This window comes from Lotus japonicus, chromosome 3 (assembly GCF_012489685.1).
Source record: "Lotus japonicus ecotype B-129 chromosome 3, LjGifu_v1.2".
Taxonomy (NCBI): Eukaryota; Viridiplantae; Streptophyta; class Magnoliopsida; order Fabales; family Fabaceae; genus Lotus; species Lotus japonicus.
The window spans coordinates 5,195,442-5,212,496 of NC_080043.1; the positions used below are offsets into that span (position 1 = coordinate 5,195,442).

The 17,055-nt window shown below is 33.8% G+C and overlaps 1 protein-coding gene and 1 non-coding gene across 6 annotated transcripts; one reads left to right on the forward strand and one right to left on the reverse strand.

The window, feature by feature from the left end:
- Positions 1-4,760: 4,760 nt before the first annotated feature.
- On the reverse strand, positions 4,761-4,834 carry TRNAT-AGU (transfer RNA threonine (anticodon AGU)). Its single transcript has one exon. It is a non-coding gene; the product is annotated as a tRNA-Thr (tRNA).
- A 3,087-nt stretch (positions 4,835-7,921) lies between these two features.
- LOC130742347 (uncharacterized) lies at positions 7,922-15,335 on the forward strand. Of its 5 annotated transcripts, XM_057594452.1 has the most exons (9): positions 7,936-8,689; positions 8,870-9,035; positions 9,586-9,938; positions 10,206-10,277; positions 12,648-12,751; positions 12,836-12,911; positions 14,190-14,266; positions 14,366-14,820; positions 14,909-15,335. In XM_057594452.1, the coding sequence occupies exons 2-8, from the start codon at positions 9,007-9,009 to the stop codon at positions 14,759-14,761; spliced, it is 1,107 nt and encodes a 368-aa protein (XP_057450435.1). In that variant the 5' UTR covers positions 7,936-8,689; positions 8,870-9,006; the 3' UTR covers positions 14,762-14,820; positions 14,909-15,335. The 5 variants fall into 5 exon arrangements, with proteins under 5 accessions (XP_057450436.1, XP_057450432.1, XP_057450433.1 ...); XM_057594449.1 differs by having other exon boundaries at positions 7,931-8,689; positions 14,190-14,820; XM_057594450.1 differs by having other exon boundaries at positions 7,931-8,211; positions 14,190-14,820.
- Positions 15,336-17,055: the final 1,720 nt, after the last annotated feature.

Genomic DNA, 17,055 nt, shown 5'->3' on the forward strand with positions numbered 1-17,055 from the left:
GAAAGCAAATACTTTCATTCATTTAGAAGAAATAAGTTGAGAAACAATCATTCTCAAATGGACAAAGAATGTCAAAAATTAACACAAAACATATGGATGACACCCAAGGAAACAAAAAATCTTCACAATTGAACAAAGAAAGCAAAAAAAAAAAGAAATGGATGGCACCTTACAAAAAATACCTGTTAGAAATTATCCAATGACAATTCAGATGTTAAATGGTGATATGAATGAATAATTGGGCCGCTAGAAACCAATTTGTCAGGTGTGGCCAGCCCCTTGATGATGTTTACAACTCTTAGTCATATACTGAATTCTTCAAGAAAAATTAAGAGGAAATGAATATATCCACACTAATGCATTATGGAGTGGATCTGCAACAACAGTTGACCTCAGATAAAAAGATACAATTTAAAGAAACAAAAGACTCAAAATTTGATCACTCAATACATACCTCTTGAATGAGTTTTGAACCAAGAAGAACAGATATAAAAAAGTAAATCATATAAAAATGAAATTGATAAACATGAGTTTCCCTTATTTTATAGGCTCGAAACATTAAAAATATCAAGGTTTCAACCGAATTCAAGTCGTTGTTCATGAAATCCTGACATCTTACATCTTACAAAAAATCTAAAGAAAAAAATAAAGAACAAAACAGAACATGAACATTAAGTGGAAACCCCTTTGATGTTTTGTGCAGGGATTTACAAACCTTGAAACCTAAAACATAAGCTAGTTGGTTTCTGATATGCAGTCATTGCTGGAAGCCATGTATACTTTAAACAACTCTAAAGCGCAAAATGTGGATGAGGTTAAAAAGATGTAAACAAATCAAACAGATGAAGAGTATTTATACTTGGAAAATAAACCATGAAGAATGTGAAAAGTTTCAACAATTCTCTTCCTTAATCCACTTATTGAATATTTTTCATTTTATAATAAATTGAAATTATGAAGAGGAGTTTTGGAAAATGAAAAGTTATAAAATCATTAAATTAGAAAAGTTTTAACAATTAGAATAGTGAAAGATCAATACATTGTTAAGTCATATAGTGTTCTCAAGGCATAGAAGAAACAGACGGAAGATGAGAGGTTGCAATGGAATGGATGACTGTGATTGCATCTTTAAAAAATAATGTGTATTTTTACTTAAATACCCATGTAAACAATTAGATTATAGTGTAATAATTATTGAATGACAAAGTTGCCCTCAAGATTGCAAAAACTCTCCCTTTATAGATAGATAGATAGATAGATAGATATAGTTGTAGAGAAAAAGGTTAGTGATAGTCTTTTTTTTCTTTTAGTAAGATCTTATTTAGTATTAAACATACGTTTTTGAATTTCATAACTCATATGAAATAAATAATAATAAATTGATTTAAAGTAATTTTCAATTATTAGTAGATGTCTAGAATGACACTGATGAAGGAACCTCAACAGGAAGCTCAATTATTTAGTATTAAACATAAATTTTTTTTATTGAGTGACCTTTAACTTTTAAGGTTTATTATTAATATTAATTATTAGTTGATTAATACTTCAAGAAACCTAAACTAATAATATGTGTCTTATAGAATTCATAACTAATATCATATTTAATATTAATTTTGACCTACGACATTCCATAACTCATATAAATTAAATAATAAGAAATTCATTTGAAATAATTTTGAGCTTAATAATAGAAAGTTATATACTAACATTGATGGAGGAAATTGAAGGGGAATATCGAACGGTTGAGATTAAAAGTCTGCTGAATATCGAACGGTTCTGAAAAAATCACATATGAAATAATACGTATAATTACTTAAAAGCTCATGGATAAAAATAAATAGATGAAACATTGTTTATTGATAGACTATTTTACCCTCTAGGTTACTAAACTTCTCAATATATAAATAATATATAAATATGTTTTTGAATTTCATAACTCATATGAAATAAATAATAATAATTTTTTTATTTCAATTAAAGTAGAAGTCTATAGAATGACATTGATGAAGAAAGTTTAAGAGGAAGGGATAGAGGAGTTTTTTTATTCAGCGACCTTTAACTTTTAAGGTTTAATTATTAATTGATTAATACTTCAACAAACCTAAACTAATGATATGTGTCTTATGGAATTCATAACTAATATCATATTTAATATTAATTTTGACCTAAGACATTCCATAACTCATATAATTTAAATAATAATAATTCATTTAAAATAATTTTGACTTTAATAGTAGAAACTTATATACTAAAATTGGTGGAGGAAGTTTAAGGGGAATATCGAACGGCTGAGATTTAAAGTCTGTTGAATATCGAACGGGTTCTGAAAAATCACATATGAAATAATATGTGTAATTAATTTCTTAAAATCTCATAGGTAAAAATAAATATATGATTATTTTTTAATTTAAGGATTTACTTTAAATAGAAAGATAAACAAAAATGAAACAAAATTCACCAAATAGAGTTGATAGATAAAAGGAATAAGAAGGAAAAAAAATCAAAAACTGAAAAAATAATGTAAAATTAGTGACCACATTCATTGTGTAAATAACACCTAAAAATGACATAAACTGAATGAAACTTAAGGTAGACGATGAAGATGACAAAACCACACCAAGTTGTAAAATAAAATAAAGGTAACTCTCATTTAGTCGACTAAGTTCATAATGAAACAATAAAAATTACAAAAAATGCAAGAAACTTACATGTTTTCAAGATGTGACATTGGAAGAATGGAAAACAACAATGGGAAAATCTGAAAAAAGAATCAAATTGAAACTATATCAATGAAATGTAAAAGAGAAAAAGAGACTTCATTGTACCGGATTAGAAGAAAAGATTATCATTTGGTCAACTAAGTTGATAATAAATTAATCAAAATTGAAAAAAAAGCAAGAAACTTACATTGGTTGAAGATTAAACTGCCAAAGAAATGGAAGCAAACATCATAAAATTGTGCAAGAAAAATAATGAAACACAATTAGAGAAATAATCAAGGAGATGACTTTAATAGTTTATGAAGAAAAAATATTTTTGAAACGAAATAGAAGTTACGAACATATCATAATAATATTGATAATCAACAGCAATGAACAAAACATGCATAAATTACAAAAGTAAAACAAAATGTGTAACTTTCATCTATTGAATAAGCGATAACAACGTGCATATTGCGAATAAAGACTAAATCTTACAGGAGTGGGAGATGAAGAATGAATGAAAAAAAATAAGACCGTTTGGAAAGAACGTAACATGAGAACAAAATCTGAAGAAGAAATGATGGAGTAATCAGAACAGATAAATCAAAAGGGATAAATAAGGCGAAAAAAGAAGAGGTCTTACCGGATGGAAGATGATGATGGAGAAAAACGTCAATACCTGAGAATGAAAAGTGATGAAGAAGAAGTGACTGGTGGAGAAGAAAATATGCAAGAGAAAATTTTCTAACCTGACGGAAGATCTTCTTGTGCTGGAATAATGCTGTTGGAGAATCCAAATTAAAGAAATATTTTGTACATGAATGGAGATGCTGAAGACCAAAATGAGAGAGATGAAAATAAGTAGAAAGGGGAATGGAGAAATGTTTTATATATGAGAGAAGAAGGAAGAGACTCTTGGTGATTTTGCAACCATAATTCATAATCAGGAGTTACAAAAGCAACAAATAAAACGACCAAGAATATGAAAAGGTTGTACAAAAGGTTTCATAAAAAAATGATCAATGGTTAGGATTATAAGCAATGAATGACCAAGATTGATTTCATACTGAATTACTCATAAATTTACGTATATGACCATGGAAAAATTTTCACTCATGTGTATTAAAGTATAAAATTACATTTTTACCCTCAAGGCTGCAGAAACTCTGCTTTTATATATATTATTATATTATTATTATTATTATTATTATTATAGATTATAGATTGTAGTGTCTTTGTTTTAAATTGTACTAGTGTGTGGGACCCACATATGTGTTATTAAAAGAAAAAAAAAATAGAAGACTAGGTGCTCACTGCTCACGTGCAGACATGCTGTGAATGGATATACATATAAGAAAAGAAGTGGTGCCCACTCACTCACATGCTATGTCCCATGGGGTGACTACATTCAGCTTTAATTTTTTTTCCCTTAGAAATGTTAGGAAGCCAGGGGTGACTAAGCACAGGGAAGTCACCCCTGTGCTTCCGCCACTGACTTTGTGACCTTGTGAACTAGAGGGGAACTATGTGGTTCTCTCTCATTGTCTGTTAGGGTTTCCGACCCTTCTTGCTTTGCGTCGCCAGGGTCTTTTGGGCTTTCCTCTCTAGGGGATTATCCTCCTCCACTAGAGAGGCTCCTTTTTCCCCACAATTAGTGGGTTTCTACCACATTAGGCGGTCTTGGTTACAAAATATTCAATAATTAGTAGTTTTTTTTTGTTACATCAATAATTAGTAGTTTAAATATTATTAAGAAAATGTTCTGATTATTTTTTTCGTAAAACTCAATTACCGGTACAATTCTTTAGAATAATAATTATATTTACAATTAGTTAAAAAAAATTATATTTACAATAAAATCAATTCAATGATGGATAACCAATTATTATTTACCATGTCAAAATTGCATCGTTCGAAGTTCAAAAATATCATATGTTTCATAACGTCAAAATAATCAAAGGTTTCAGAAGGCAGAGTCCCTGTCCAAGTCCAAACTGAAAAAAACAAGAATTGGCAAAAAAAAAAAGACCAAAAATTGGAAAAATGTAAAACAGAATTTGCTTTCATTGAGAGTTGAACTCAAGACCTCCCGCTTACTAAACGGGTGCTCTAACCAACTGAGCTATGAAAGCTTTTTGTTGATATGAGCGAGCATAACCTTTAAGAACAATATAGAATACCTTCATTCTATGGGTTAGCGTATTGAAACTATTTCATGTAGGAGAGTACCAACGAGTTCACCCATTAAAAATGAGTTAGATACTTAGATTCATTCAGACTTATTTTATTTTCTATCTCATTTTCACTCACTTACTTTTCATATCTCTCTTTCTATCTCATATTACATCATTCATCATATATTTTATTTTCTCTCTCTTTTATTTTCATCTCTCTTCTAATATACGTATAAAAAGTGAACAAAACATTTTTCTAAAAATAAAGGGAATTTAATTTTGTCTTATACTGTAAATACATTGTCTTATATATATATTTAAGAAATATATAGACTCTTTTAGAATAACAGAGATGTGTTATAATAATAAATTTTAAAGGAGGTTAATGCAATAATGATAAACCTCAAGCAATGTTATTGCAATGTTCCAAGTAGTTTTTTTTAAACATTGTCTCAAGAAATGGCCCTCCTATTTCCCATTTGTTTTTTGCGGATGACCTATTGCTCTTTGGTGAAGCAACGGTGGGTCAAATGGAGGCAGTGATTGCTTGTCTAGGAGAGTTCTGTGCTGCCTCTGGCATGAAGGTCAGCATTGCCAAAACCAAAATGATGGTGTCCTCGAATGTGGGGGCTCCTGTGGCTAATCAACTTTCTAATGTTGCGGGAGTGGCTCTTACTTCGGACTTGGGGAGGTATTTAGGGGTCCCCCTTGTTCACAAGAGGGTTAATGCTAGCAGCTATCAATATCTGTTGGACAGAACCCAGCGACGTCTTTCTTCATGGAGGACTCATGTGCTCAACTTTGCTGGTAGAGTTACGTTGACAAAATCAGTTATAGCAGCCTTGCCAACTTACTGTATGCAGACTGACTTGCTACCTAAGGGAGTTTGTAATAAATTGGAGAAGATCCGGAGGGACTTCATCTGGGGATCCACGGATGGCAATAGGTCCTCTCACCCTGTGGCGTGGTCGAAGCTTTGTCGTCCTAAGAATGAAGGTGGGCTTGGTCTGAGACCCATGCATGATTTTAATCATTCTCTAGTGATGAAAATGGGTTGGGGTTTGATTTCTAATCCTAATGCTCTATGGGCTAGAGTAGTTAGGGATAAATATGCTTGTGGTTCAGGGCCTCTGCCTGTGGTTCAGAGGAAGCATTTTGAATCCCACATTTGGAGAGCAATTCGAAAGACGTGGGAGGAGTTGAATAGAAATCTTCGCTGGCGCATTGGTATTGGAAGCTCTGTTGGGTTTTGGACAGATAAATGGTTACACTCGGGAGCTGTGTTGAGGGAATTCGCAGTGCCTCCCATCGGTATCGTCAAAGCTTCTAAGTCGGTTGCTGATTACTATGATTTCGTTAATTCAGTTTGGAAGGCTTATGAATTTCAACACCTTCTGCCTCCTCATGTCTTTGTTGAGATCCTAGCTATGCCTCCTCCTTCGCTAACATTGGTTCTGATAGAATTATTTGGAACCTCACAAACAATGGTGTCTTCTCTTCGAAATCAGCATATGAAGCTCGAGCAAGAACAAACTCAGGTAACTCTCAGTTGGCGTGGCAGCGGGTTTGACGTTGGGATGGGCCGTTCAAAGTTTGTAATTTTCTTTGGAGGATCCTGAATAATGGTATCTGGGTGGATAATAGATGCTGGCAAAGCGGAATGACAGATGATGCCTTGTGTCCCCTTTGTCAAGTCGAGCCTGAAACTGTGGAACATTTGTTTCGTGATTGCACTATGGTTCGTCCCCTTTGGCAGCAGCGTGTCTTACCTGATCGTCAAGCGTCGTTTTTTGCTAGCGACTTCAGGCCATGGGTGCTAGATAACCTTCGGGATGATTCGCTCCTTCCTTTAGGGAGTGGGGTGGTCCCTAGTTTTGGCCTCCTGCTTTGGATGATTTGGACTGCAAGAGCAAAATTTGTGTTTCAGGATGTGGCTTTTGATCTCCACCAGGTCCTAACCTCGACGCTTCGCCTGCAGCTAGAGCATGCTCACAGTCGGTCTACTTTGTCCTCGTCTCCCCTCCCAGGTCCTCGTGGTTACAGAACGGTGCAGATAGGTTGGGAGCCTCCCCCTCCTTTGTGGATCAAGTGCAACTCCGACGTGTCCGTGAAAGGCTCTATGGGTTTAGCCAGCTGCGGTGGTGTCTGTAGGGATGCTCTTGGGAATTGGCTCTTTGGCTTTTGTCGTAATATTGGTACTTCCAATGTCCTTTGGGCAGAGCTTTGGGGTATTTTCACTGTTGCCTCGTTAGCTTGGACAAGGGGCTTCACTAAGGTGATTGTTGAGAGTGATTCTAGGATTGCCATCCATCTTATTAATGTTGGGTGCAACTTGCATCACCCGTATGACACTCTTGTGAACCAAATTCGTGATTGGTTGTCTAGGGATTGGGAGATTCATTTTGTCCATGTTTGTCGTGAAGCCAATCAGGTCGCGGATTGTCTTGCTAATATGGCGCATGAGCTGGCTCTTGGTAACCATGTTCTAGAGAACCCCCCTCCCAACTGCTCTTCCCTGCTCTTGGCTGATGCTATGGGTGTAACGTTCCCTAGGTCTACCCGGGTGTAGTTCTGTTTTTCTTTCGGGTTTAATCCCTCCTTGTAACCAAAAAAAATAATAGAAGAGGAACCGGTGTAACAATAATAAACCTTAGGAGATATCAATATTATTTAATTTTTTTATTGTTTTAAAGGGAACCCCTTTTTTGTCAAAAGTTTCAAGTTTCATAAAAGAGAAGGCCTGAAAGCCTTAGCCCACTATCGGGTAAAAAAAATTAAAGGGGGTCGCATTTTTTTGGTCAATAAGGGTATCACATTATGTCCAGCATATATAGGAAACTTGCCGCTATCATCGAAGCCCAAAATAACGTCACCCCAATAGCCCATCTATGAGCAAATATCACACGAATCTCACCCTGTAATTAATTTCCCAAAATAAAAACAAAAAGGAGAAAAAGGGTTATCTACATCTACATCTACATCTACTTAATGGGGAGTTTAGAAAGCACTATTCATAAGAGAACTTCCAATCTTGGCCATTCAATTCAGTTTCTGATCTAATGGTTGATTTTCATTCCTCACCTAACCACAGTACCACACCTTCCATCATTCACGTTTCCCCTCATTCTCCACCACTGCAGTAAACCCCAGAGGTCAGAACAAAGCTCCTCCACCGTCCTCACTTTCGGTCGCTCCGCCGCCGTATCTCCGGTCACCGCTCGCCGTGCAATCTCTGCCCAGCCACCAATCGCTTCGCCCCATAGCTCCGACATGCCTCTATTGTTGGTTGTTCATCTCCCCTTTCTTTAATCGCTCCTTCTCTCTCACTCTGTTTGGTAATCTCCCATTCCCTCTCTGTTTCTGAATCACTCCTCTCTCTCATTCTCGATTTTTCGAATCTGGGTAAGGAAAAGGGTAGAGGCGGCGGTTGTGATAAGGGTTTGGGGCTGAGGTATTGATTTGGGGTTAAGAAAGGGTGAAGGGTTCCATGGTTGAGGGAGAAGGAGGTGTGGCGGCTGTGTGTTTTGGGTGGGAAGGAGAAGGTTGAGTAAGTGGTGGTGGCACTATTCAGAAGAGAAATTTTTTTGTCTGTGTTCCAATTATTTTTTTTTTCCAATTTTTTGAGCCTAGCTATAGGTCATCTTTTGTTTTTTTGGTTTATCACTTGTCCTTTCGGAAGAAGAGAGGATGATGGAAGATGATAGCAAGAGTGTGAGAAGAGATGATGATGGAAGGGGAAGTACAATTTTTGTCACCCACCCTAGATATGTCAGACAGACAGTGTTCCTTTTCTTTCTCACTTCTAACACCTAGGTAACTTGCCTTGTATTCTACTTGACTATACTATGTGTATGCATCATGTTTGATTGTACTTGTCTTTCAAGAGTAACATTTATGTTATTGATTATTTTTCTGTAAATCTTGAATGAGATTATTCTTTAACATTTACTTATAGTTAAGTAAATCGTTGACCTTGACCCTATCCTTTTGCAGTTACATTCACACTCCTATTACTTCAGGACGAAAACAAGTTCCCAAGTTGATGCAGGCTTGAGTCTTCTGTTGCACTGAGTAGAGTGTTTTCTGCAAAGCTTACTTGTTCTCTCACTGAATGCAGAAGTAGTTTGATCATGAATGCAAAGGGGCATAAATTTGTGAGGTTCGGTTCCTCAATCCTGGTGTTGCTTTGCTACACATATTGATAATTTTTTCTTTTTGTACTCTTTGGACAGAAACTTAGAACCTCATGTCACGTGTTGCCTCTATCTGTAATTTAATACATTGCTTCTGCTTCAGTTATTTACTTCCTCCATTCAGAAAAGGCTCATCTTATTGACATGTTTTGAAAAATTAACAAAGTTGTCTTAAAAGCTGCAATGACCTATGACAGATTGCTGCCAAATTTTGTAATTGGTTATTCAATTTACAATGCTGCAACTATAGTTAAAGGGGTAATACTCATATATTTATAAGATAAATATTATGCTTACTTGCTTAGTGTTTGCTTAGATACCAGTTGAACGATCTTTATCTCAATACATAAGAAGAATTTGGTTCACTTTTGGCCTCAAAGTGAGTACTAACGTCCATTTGCAATGGTGTTAATAGATATCCAATTAGTTATGATGTTTATAATTGTTGAAAAAACTAATTGATGCTAACGTATATACCTGACATACTTAACTAAGTTTACATCTCTCACAATCCAGGTTTGGGGACTGGAAATCAGAGTCATCTTTTAGTATAGAGCAGGAAGGTTCTGTAAACAATGGATATCACAAGAGAAAAGGCATACCGAGTGTAAGTGCTATTTTGAAGAGTATTGGAAGAAGACTCGAGAGTGGAACAGAGAAAGTGAAAAGCTTGAGAAGACATTCTGCTGCTGTCCATCCTTTAAGTGATGGAAAGACAAAAAAGCCGACTTCTGGGTGCAATATTCTTGATCCTCAAGGGTCAATGCTTCAGAAATGGAATAAAATATTTGTAATCACATGTGTGATGGCAGTTTCTGTGGATCCGCTGTTCTTTTACATTCCAGTGATTGTTGGTAAAAACAAGAGTGGTAATGGTGGAAGCTGCTTATCTCTTTGCTCTTATCTGACATGTTAAGTTATGCATGAACAGTTGTGAAGGGATAATCCCATTGAGCATAAAAGTCCTTAAAAGATTTTTTTAGTAAGAACAGGATGATCAGGACTTCAGAAGCTAAATATTACATTCTCATTTAATAGCAGAAAACCCAGAGAATATTACAAATAAAAATAAATAAGCTAAATAGAGCTTCCAGTTCCTCTATACTTCTCATTCCAAATATATATTTGATCTGCAGGTATGAAGACATTCTTCTATCCCTGTGGAACATTTTCAAAGATTGCTACTATTGCAAAAAACAGACCCATATGTAAGTTAGTTATAATGTATTCTGTTAGCATTAAAGTGACGAGTCTATATATAGTGTTTCTTGCAAACAAAGGCAGAATTTATGTAAATCAAGTTGATATTGATATTAACATCATACTATCCCTTAGATTTGGTAGCCAATACTTATTCAATTGACAGAAATTGAAATTTTGCTTAATTTCTATTAAATGATAAACTTATGAATCAGTGGTGCATTAAATGCTTTAGTTTTCTGTTTCATTCTAACTGGCCTAATTTTCTATTAGTATAGTGCTTTCGTGCTGTTCCTACTGTTTGGTTATTTGGAATGGCTCGTGGTGGGCTTGTGAAATTCAGATTGGGGTATAGGCACTTTGGAATGACATTTAGTGGTGTTGGAGCTTGTTTGTATTTGAAGTTGCAAGTATATGTAATTCTCTGGTCTGTGTACTGTTTTCCTGGTTTTTCTGGTTTGGCTTCTTTTTTCTGGTTTCTTTTTTCTCTTATTTCTCCTCTCTTTTTCTATTAAGGGTTGGAGTACCCTTGTACTCCCTTTTAATGCAATGTTTGGCTTATCAAAAAAAAAAATTACTAAATTTATTGCTTTGCATTTAATGAGCCTACCCAATATTAGTACTATCTTTGTGCTTTGAAAGATAGTCAAATATTATTACTAAATTAATCAATCTTTTTAGATGACCTTACCTACATTGTCCAAAAAAATTTACTTAGTTGTGTGGTCAATTTTCTTCATTTCATGATGACAACTCCTATTGTCAAGATTGCCTATCTGTGAAGAGAAATCCGTTGCTTTTTTTTTTTTTTTTTCTAAACATACATTAACTTACATTTTAGATGAAGATTTCTAAATATAAACACACTATAGCTAGGTGAAACAAGATTGGTTTGAACCAAAGTTCCTCTCACTCTAATCTATTCTTGAATATCTCCCAGCCTTGACACTGTGTATGTTTCTCTTCTATTTGGTCTTATAGCATGTTTTTTCCTTCAACTTCAAGATCAATTCTTTATTTATGCAAAAATATTATCGATTATTATATTTTGTCAAGTATCAACAAAAATATTACAGCTTAGTTTTTTTGATGAAAACAAGTGTTATTTATTTCTTGCTGGTGTTAAATCAGTATATTTTGTTAGTAGCTACACATTGATTTGGTTGGAACTATCTCAAAAGATCAAAGTTTGAATATTTTGGATCTCTACACGGCATGGCCTCTCCTTTTAGAGGTTTGATCTATTATTTATTTGTGTTATTTAAGTATTACTTAGTCCCATTCCTTTCTTTATATGTTCCTATATCTGCAATTAAGTTTTTAACCTGTGATTTTTTAGTAACTTCATTTTGCTCACTGTTAATTTATTTCATACTAATCTTTTAATTCCTTTTTTTGTGCTGATCGTATCTAAGAATGATCAATTTTTTTTTCTTTCTATATTTACCTATTTAACATCTTAGACTCCAATTTTCTATAGTAGTTGTTTAAACATATTTGTTAATTGCACTAATTGTGTGCTCCCCTGTTTATTTTGACTAATTTGTAGATATTGCCAATGAAATTCATTACTCAAGTTGTGTACAAGGGAATAATAGTAGTAGTATAATTTTTTTCTGAATATTTCTTTTTCAATTTTTAATTGATTATTTGTTAACTAAATTTGGTTAATTTTAAAAATTTATGAGTTGTTGATATTTTGCATACTATGAACAGGTTCAAATGAGAGCAGGGGCAAAAGGATATGTATTGTTTCTTAATCACATTCAGTAGTTCCACATATGGGTTGGGGATGGGGATGGGTTGGGGTGGGGAGGTCCAGGGTTCAATCTTTAGAGGGTGTAATTTATCTTTCCGATGTACCAAAGAAAAGACTTATAATTTCAACCTTTGTACATTTCTAACAAAAACTATAACATTGTCATTGTATTGAAGTTATATTGAAAAAAAATGTAAAACACATTTGTATACATATTAAAGTTCATAATCGGTTTATTGTCATCTATTTGTCGGCTAAGCCACATTTGTTACGTTATTCATATGTGAGTTAATTTATTCAATTTAATAAACTAAATAAATAAATATGATTAATCGTAGAATTGCTCGTCCGTGCTCTTCATTATCTTCATGACTAATATAGAATATATAATTTACACATTACATAACTCAAGACAAACAGTTATGACTGTCATGATATTGAGAACTTTACTCTTAGGATCAGTTCCCAAGTACTGCAAATACGGAACTGTAATGACGTAACAAATTCATTTAATGCTGAAAACTTATTTTCATATTTTGTTGTGTTCTCTTGCTGGTTTTAATGGCTAGATCATTGAATCCCCTTCGTTCCATATGCATTGGGATCGATCCTAAAAAAGATACTTGGAGAGTGAAGGTTCGGGTTCTTCATGTTTGGGATATGTTTCCAGTTGGTGAACCCTCAAAACCTTACGCTATCCATGTTGTGCTTATTGATGTAGAGGTTGTATAACATTGCTGTCATTTGTTTGAAGTTAGTCATGTTATAGTTTCTACATGTATATGACGCTTAATTTCTGTTTTACAGGGTGTGAAAATTGAGGGCATCATTAAGAAAGCCTTTTTGCCCAATTGTTTGCGTTCTGGCGTCGCCATTCTGATAGGTACGCCAAGGAACAACCTTTTTTGTTGGTTTTATGTTATTAATCAATTTATTGCTTACACTGAAGTAATATTCTTCCTTAACCCTAATTTGTATGCTGCATGTTCAAAGTAAAATTGCATGTGTATTTGATGTTGAGGTGTTGATTCGCTGTAGATTTTGCATGTTAAAATTGGCATAGGCTTTATGTTTCTGAACCAAAGTCAGGATCAGATATGTTTCAAATTCAGTCTTTGATGTGTAGCATTTTGAAATTGTGGTTAGATTGTTAGTTTATCTGTATAATTAATTTTCCATTTGATTTCGTGAATTGCTTGATTTTTGACAGTTTCGTATGATGGAAGTGTTTAAACTGAATTAGTTACTAATTCGAACTATTTTTGACAGTTGGACTGCCCTACCCATTCAAAGATTGTGTGGTATATTGTGATGTGTGGAAGTGTCTTTAGTTCATGAAAAACTCCTTTTTGATAGGCAGAATGGCACAGAAGCTAGAGCAAAGAGGGATGGAAATTTTATGATATGTGATAATGAATAGCTTAATTAGATTATGTTCTCTATTACAGAGTTAGGAGATGGAGTTACTTTTTGTATCAGTTTTAAGATCTTATTTTGTAGCTTTGTTACGAACCTGTTGGTCACATTACACAGAATACAAAAATGAAACCACTCAAAATGGTTGAGGCCAATGTATAAAAGATTATTTATTTGGTTGTTTTTGTAAACACTGGTGGTAGATGGAATTTATAGATCTGACATGTTTCTTAATTGCTATCTTAAAGGAATACTATCATGTGTGCGTGTGTATAGAGTAAGAAGAGATAAAATTTACCTCTATTACCTCTTCTCATTCACCTACACATTCACATGATGTACTCTTTCTATTCATTAGTTTCTAACTTAACAGATATTTAATGGAGCTATTGGTCTAATTAATCACAAGCAATCTTTTGTAGTTTAGTTATTATTGAAGAAATTTGAATATTTGGACATGTTGCCGTGTCCATTAACCAAAGTGAATAATTTGTTGTTCTACCTATTAGTGATTTAGTTGTAGCTTCATTAATTGTACTCACCTAATGCTTGATATGGAGATTTTCTCATATAATGTTAGGACTTAGGACTTGATATCGTATTTGGGCTGTGATTCTTCAATATTTCCCACTTGATCTATTTGAGTTTTGAAATTGGATTTATCTCTTATGTTATAGTTAATATTTGACCCTTATTCCATTTTTCTATCTTACATTTAGAGGTTGTCATCGGTTTTTTTGTGTAGTTACTATGCATCAGTACACCTTAAGAAGTTCTAAGTCTAAGCAACAGATTTTTGCCAGAGTATTTCATCCGGAGGAGGTAACTATGAAATTTGTTTTTTATGTTTGGAGTGAGATGAAAATATTGGACACTGATCATATTTTTTTCTTTTTATGTTTATTTTTGTGGAATATTCAGGTGTATATTTTTGTACCAAGACAATTCTTGAATGATTTTGAAGAAAGTCTCTCTAAATATGTTGAATTAGTGGATCCTGTAGGGAATAAATTCTGTGTTAGCTTTTATTTTGATCGTGATGAACCAAGATTTGGTGCTAATATTTCAGAGTTACGAACTGTGCACCAAATACAGGGAAGTGTGATAATTTGTTTTATTTATCTTGGTGATAGTAGATTTGACATCCAAATTAGTGATCTGAACTTGTTTGAGATTGAGTATAGGAAAAGAACTGCTCATGTTGCAGCTAATGTTGCAAGTTCAAGTCATCTGAATTTTCATGAAGTAGAATGTTCGGTTATAAATTTAATTAGTGATGATGATTCTGAGAATGAAGTTGAAGATATTGTGAATTAGGAGATGTTAATTTGGTCAGTTGATCTCACTGCTGATCTCATTATTCCCGTCATCATCTGGTTCGTTTTCTTTTTTTGGAATTTTGTGATTTAATTTTTAGTATTACTATTTTTTCTTTACTTATGCAGTGAAATTAAAATTTTGCAGATTATTCCTGATTATATTCAGGAAAAGGTTTTCAACGACATGAGTCCAGAAATCAATGTACTTCTTCCAGATGGTTCTTGGACTAGATGAGAAATCGTCTGGTACTCACTTAGTGAGGGGATAAGTGAATCTGGGAGTATGGGTGCCATTTTTGGGCGGTAGTATGAGTTCTATAAGGAAACATTTTTCAGACTTGGAAATTCCGTTGCAAGACACAAGATGCAGCTATGGAAAATGGTTCTTCTCAATTTTTACAGAGTTGCTGTTTTGACGGAGTAATTTAACATCAAAAGTTACATCTTTTTGTTCTTTTTTTGTACTACATAATATAACATGATGTGGTTGTAAACATCACTTGAACGGTGCTACTTTATTTGTTCACTGTGAATGGTTGTTTATTTTGTCTATAACTATATCATTTTTTTTACCTTAGGTTTGATTCTCTCTATTTTCATGGGTAGTTTAAGATACTATATTTTTGTCATCTATCCATGAAGAGCTAAATACTATTCCTTGATTAACATAGTCAACAAGGACTTTTATTGTATTTTCTGCCGTTGAATCTATATACATTTTTTTAAATTAAAACGAGTTTGTTTTATATTTCAGATTAATAATTATATAATCATTTTAAATAATTAAATGTTTAGGTATTATCTAATATACACTAAAGTTAAAAAATAATTAAATATCACCTATCTTTTCATAGCTGCAAACATTATTAATATTAATTACCAAAGGTATGTAAATAAATCTATTTATTTTATAAATTATTGAATTAAAAATTATAACTCATAGAATCGCTCGTCCGTGCATCGCACGGCAACTGGCTATAATCCTAGTTATTATTATCTCAATTTCCCATATTGAAAGAAGATTCCACTCATCTATGTCCGTAACGCAATATTGCAGTGCAGGGAGATTGAGTGCAAAATAGAAATCCTTGTGAGCAACTTCAAGCAATGAAATGAACCTCACCCGTTTTCATGTGAACCTTTATCTCTGCACCTTCACTGATAAACCCCCATAATGCTTGTGATGCACTTCAATACCCTCGCTCTCCCATTTGCTTTTGGCTTCTTTGACCTTTTTCTATAAATAGGTAGGTGCATATGACTCCTCTGCATGTGTGCTTGTAATTATCATCATATTAGCATTTTGCTTGAACTTGACCTAATTAATAATATACATATACCAATGTCAATGAGTGTTTCTCTCTGCATTGCAACATTTCTCATGTCGTTCCTTATTTGGGGTACCATCTTTGCCGCACAAATAGCTTCGCCAAGCTCAAGATTATATGTTGGTAGTGATCATAGCATAAGAAAAGGTGCATGTGAATGAATTGTGTACTTCTTTTTTCTTTCTTTAATTTTAATTTGTTGTTGGATTTTATAAACGAAAATGATTTTTAAACTGCTGCACAATTTTAGCATTTAATCAACATATGCGAGTTCTAACCGTCCCAGATAAAAGATACCGTGAAAATTACAAAAATAGCTACTAGCAACTACAATTCGGTCAGAACTCAGAATATATTTTTCAACATACACTCAGTGTTTTAATTCCTGAAATGCATTTTTAAGAAACACATTTCGAATTTTAGTTCCTGCCCACAATTTGTTTTGTGGCAATGCACATATTGCTCCCAAAGGTCTCTCTTGTATGTCCAAATAACAGTTCCTTGTTCATATATCTTGATATATAATGCATGTCGTTCTGTGGCAGTTGGCGAAATTAAATATGCAAGCTCAACTAAGATGGAGAATCCGTTGGGGCATGAGAGGAGCGAAATTAAGGTAGGAAGTACGAGGGGTAGAACACTTGAAATTGCTGCAGGTTCAAGACTACCAGATTGCTTGCACGCTTGTGGTTCGTGCTCCCCTTGTACCTTAGTAATGGTTAGCTTAGCTTGTCCTTCACATGTTGATGATGCTGAGTCATGCCCTGTTTCTTATCGATGCATGTGTAAGAGTAAATCCTACCCGGTACCATGAACTATTTGTGTGCCTCTTCCTTACCCTCTCCTACCCATTCCAATCATAGCTAGTTTGCTACTAAGGTTTCTTTGAATTGCTGAGTCAAATATATGTAATGATATTTTGTAGCTAAGAAATGTTATAATATGTAAATTAAGGGTAGTTTAG

What these genes read in the sequence shown, in the direction of transcription:
- LOC130742347 (XM_057594449.1), top strand. Translation starts at nt 9,007, where the DNA reads ATGAATGCAAAGGGGCATAAATTTGTGAG. An exon ending in TGCAAAAAACAGACCCATAT is followed by an intron (nt 10,278 to 12,647) that starts GTAAGTTAGTTA and finishes ATCCTAAAAAAG; the next exon opens with ATACTTGGAGAGTGAAGGTT. An exon ending in TTGTGCTTATTGATGTAGAG is followed by an intron (nt 12,752 to 12,835) that starts GTTGTATAACAT and finishes TCTGTTTTACAG; the next exon opens with GGTGTGAAAATTGAGGGCAT.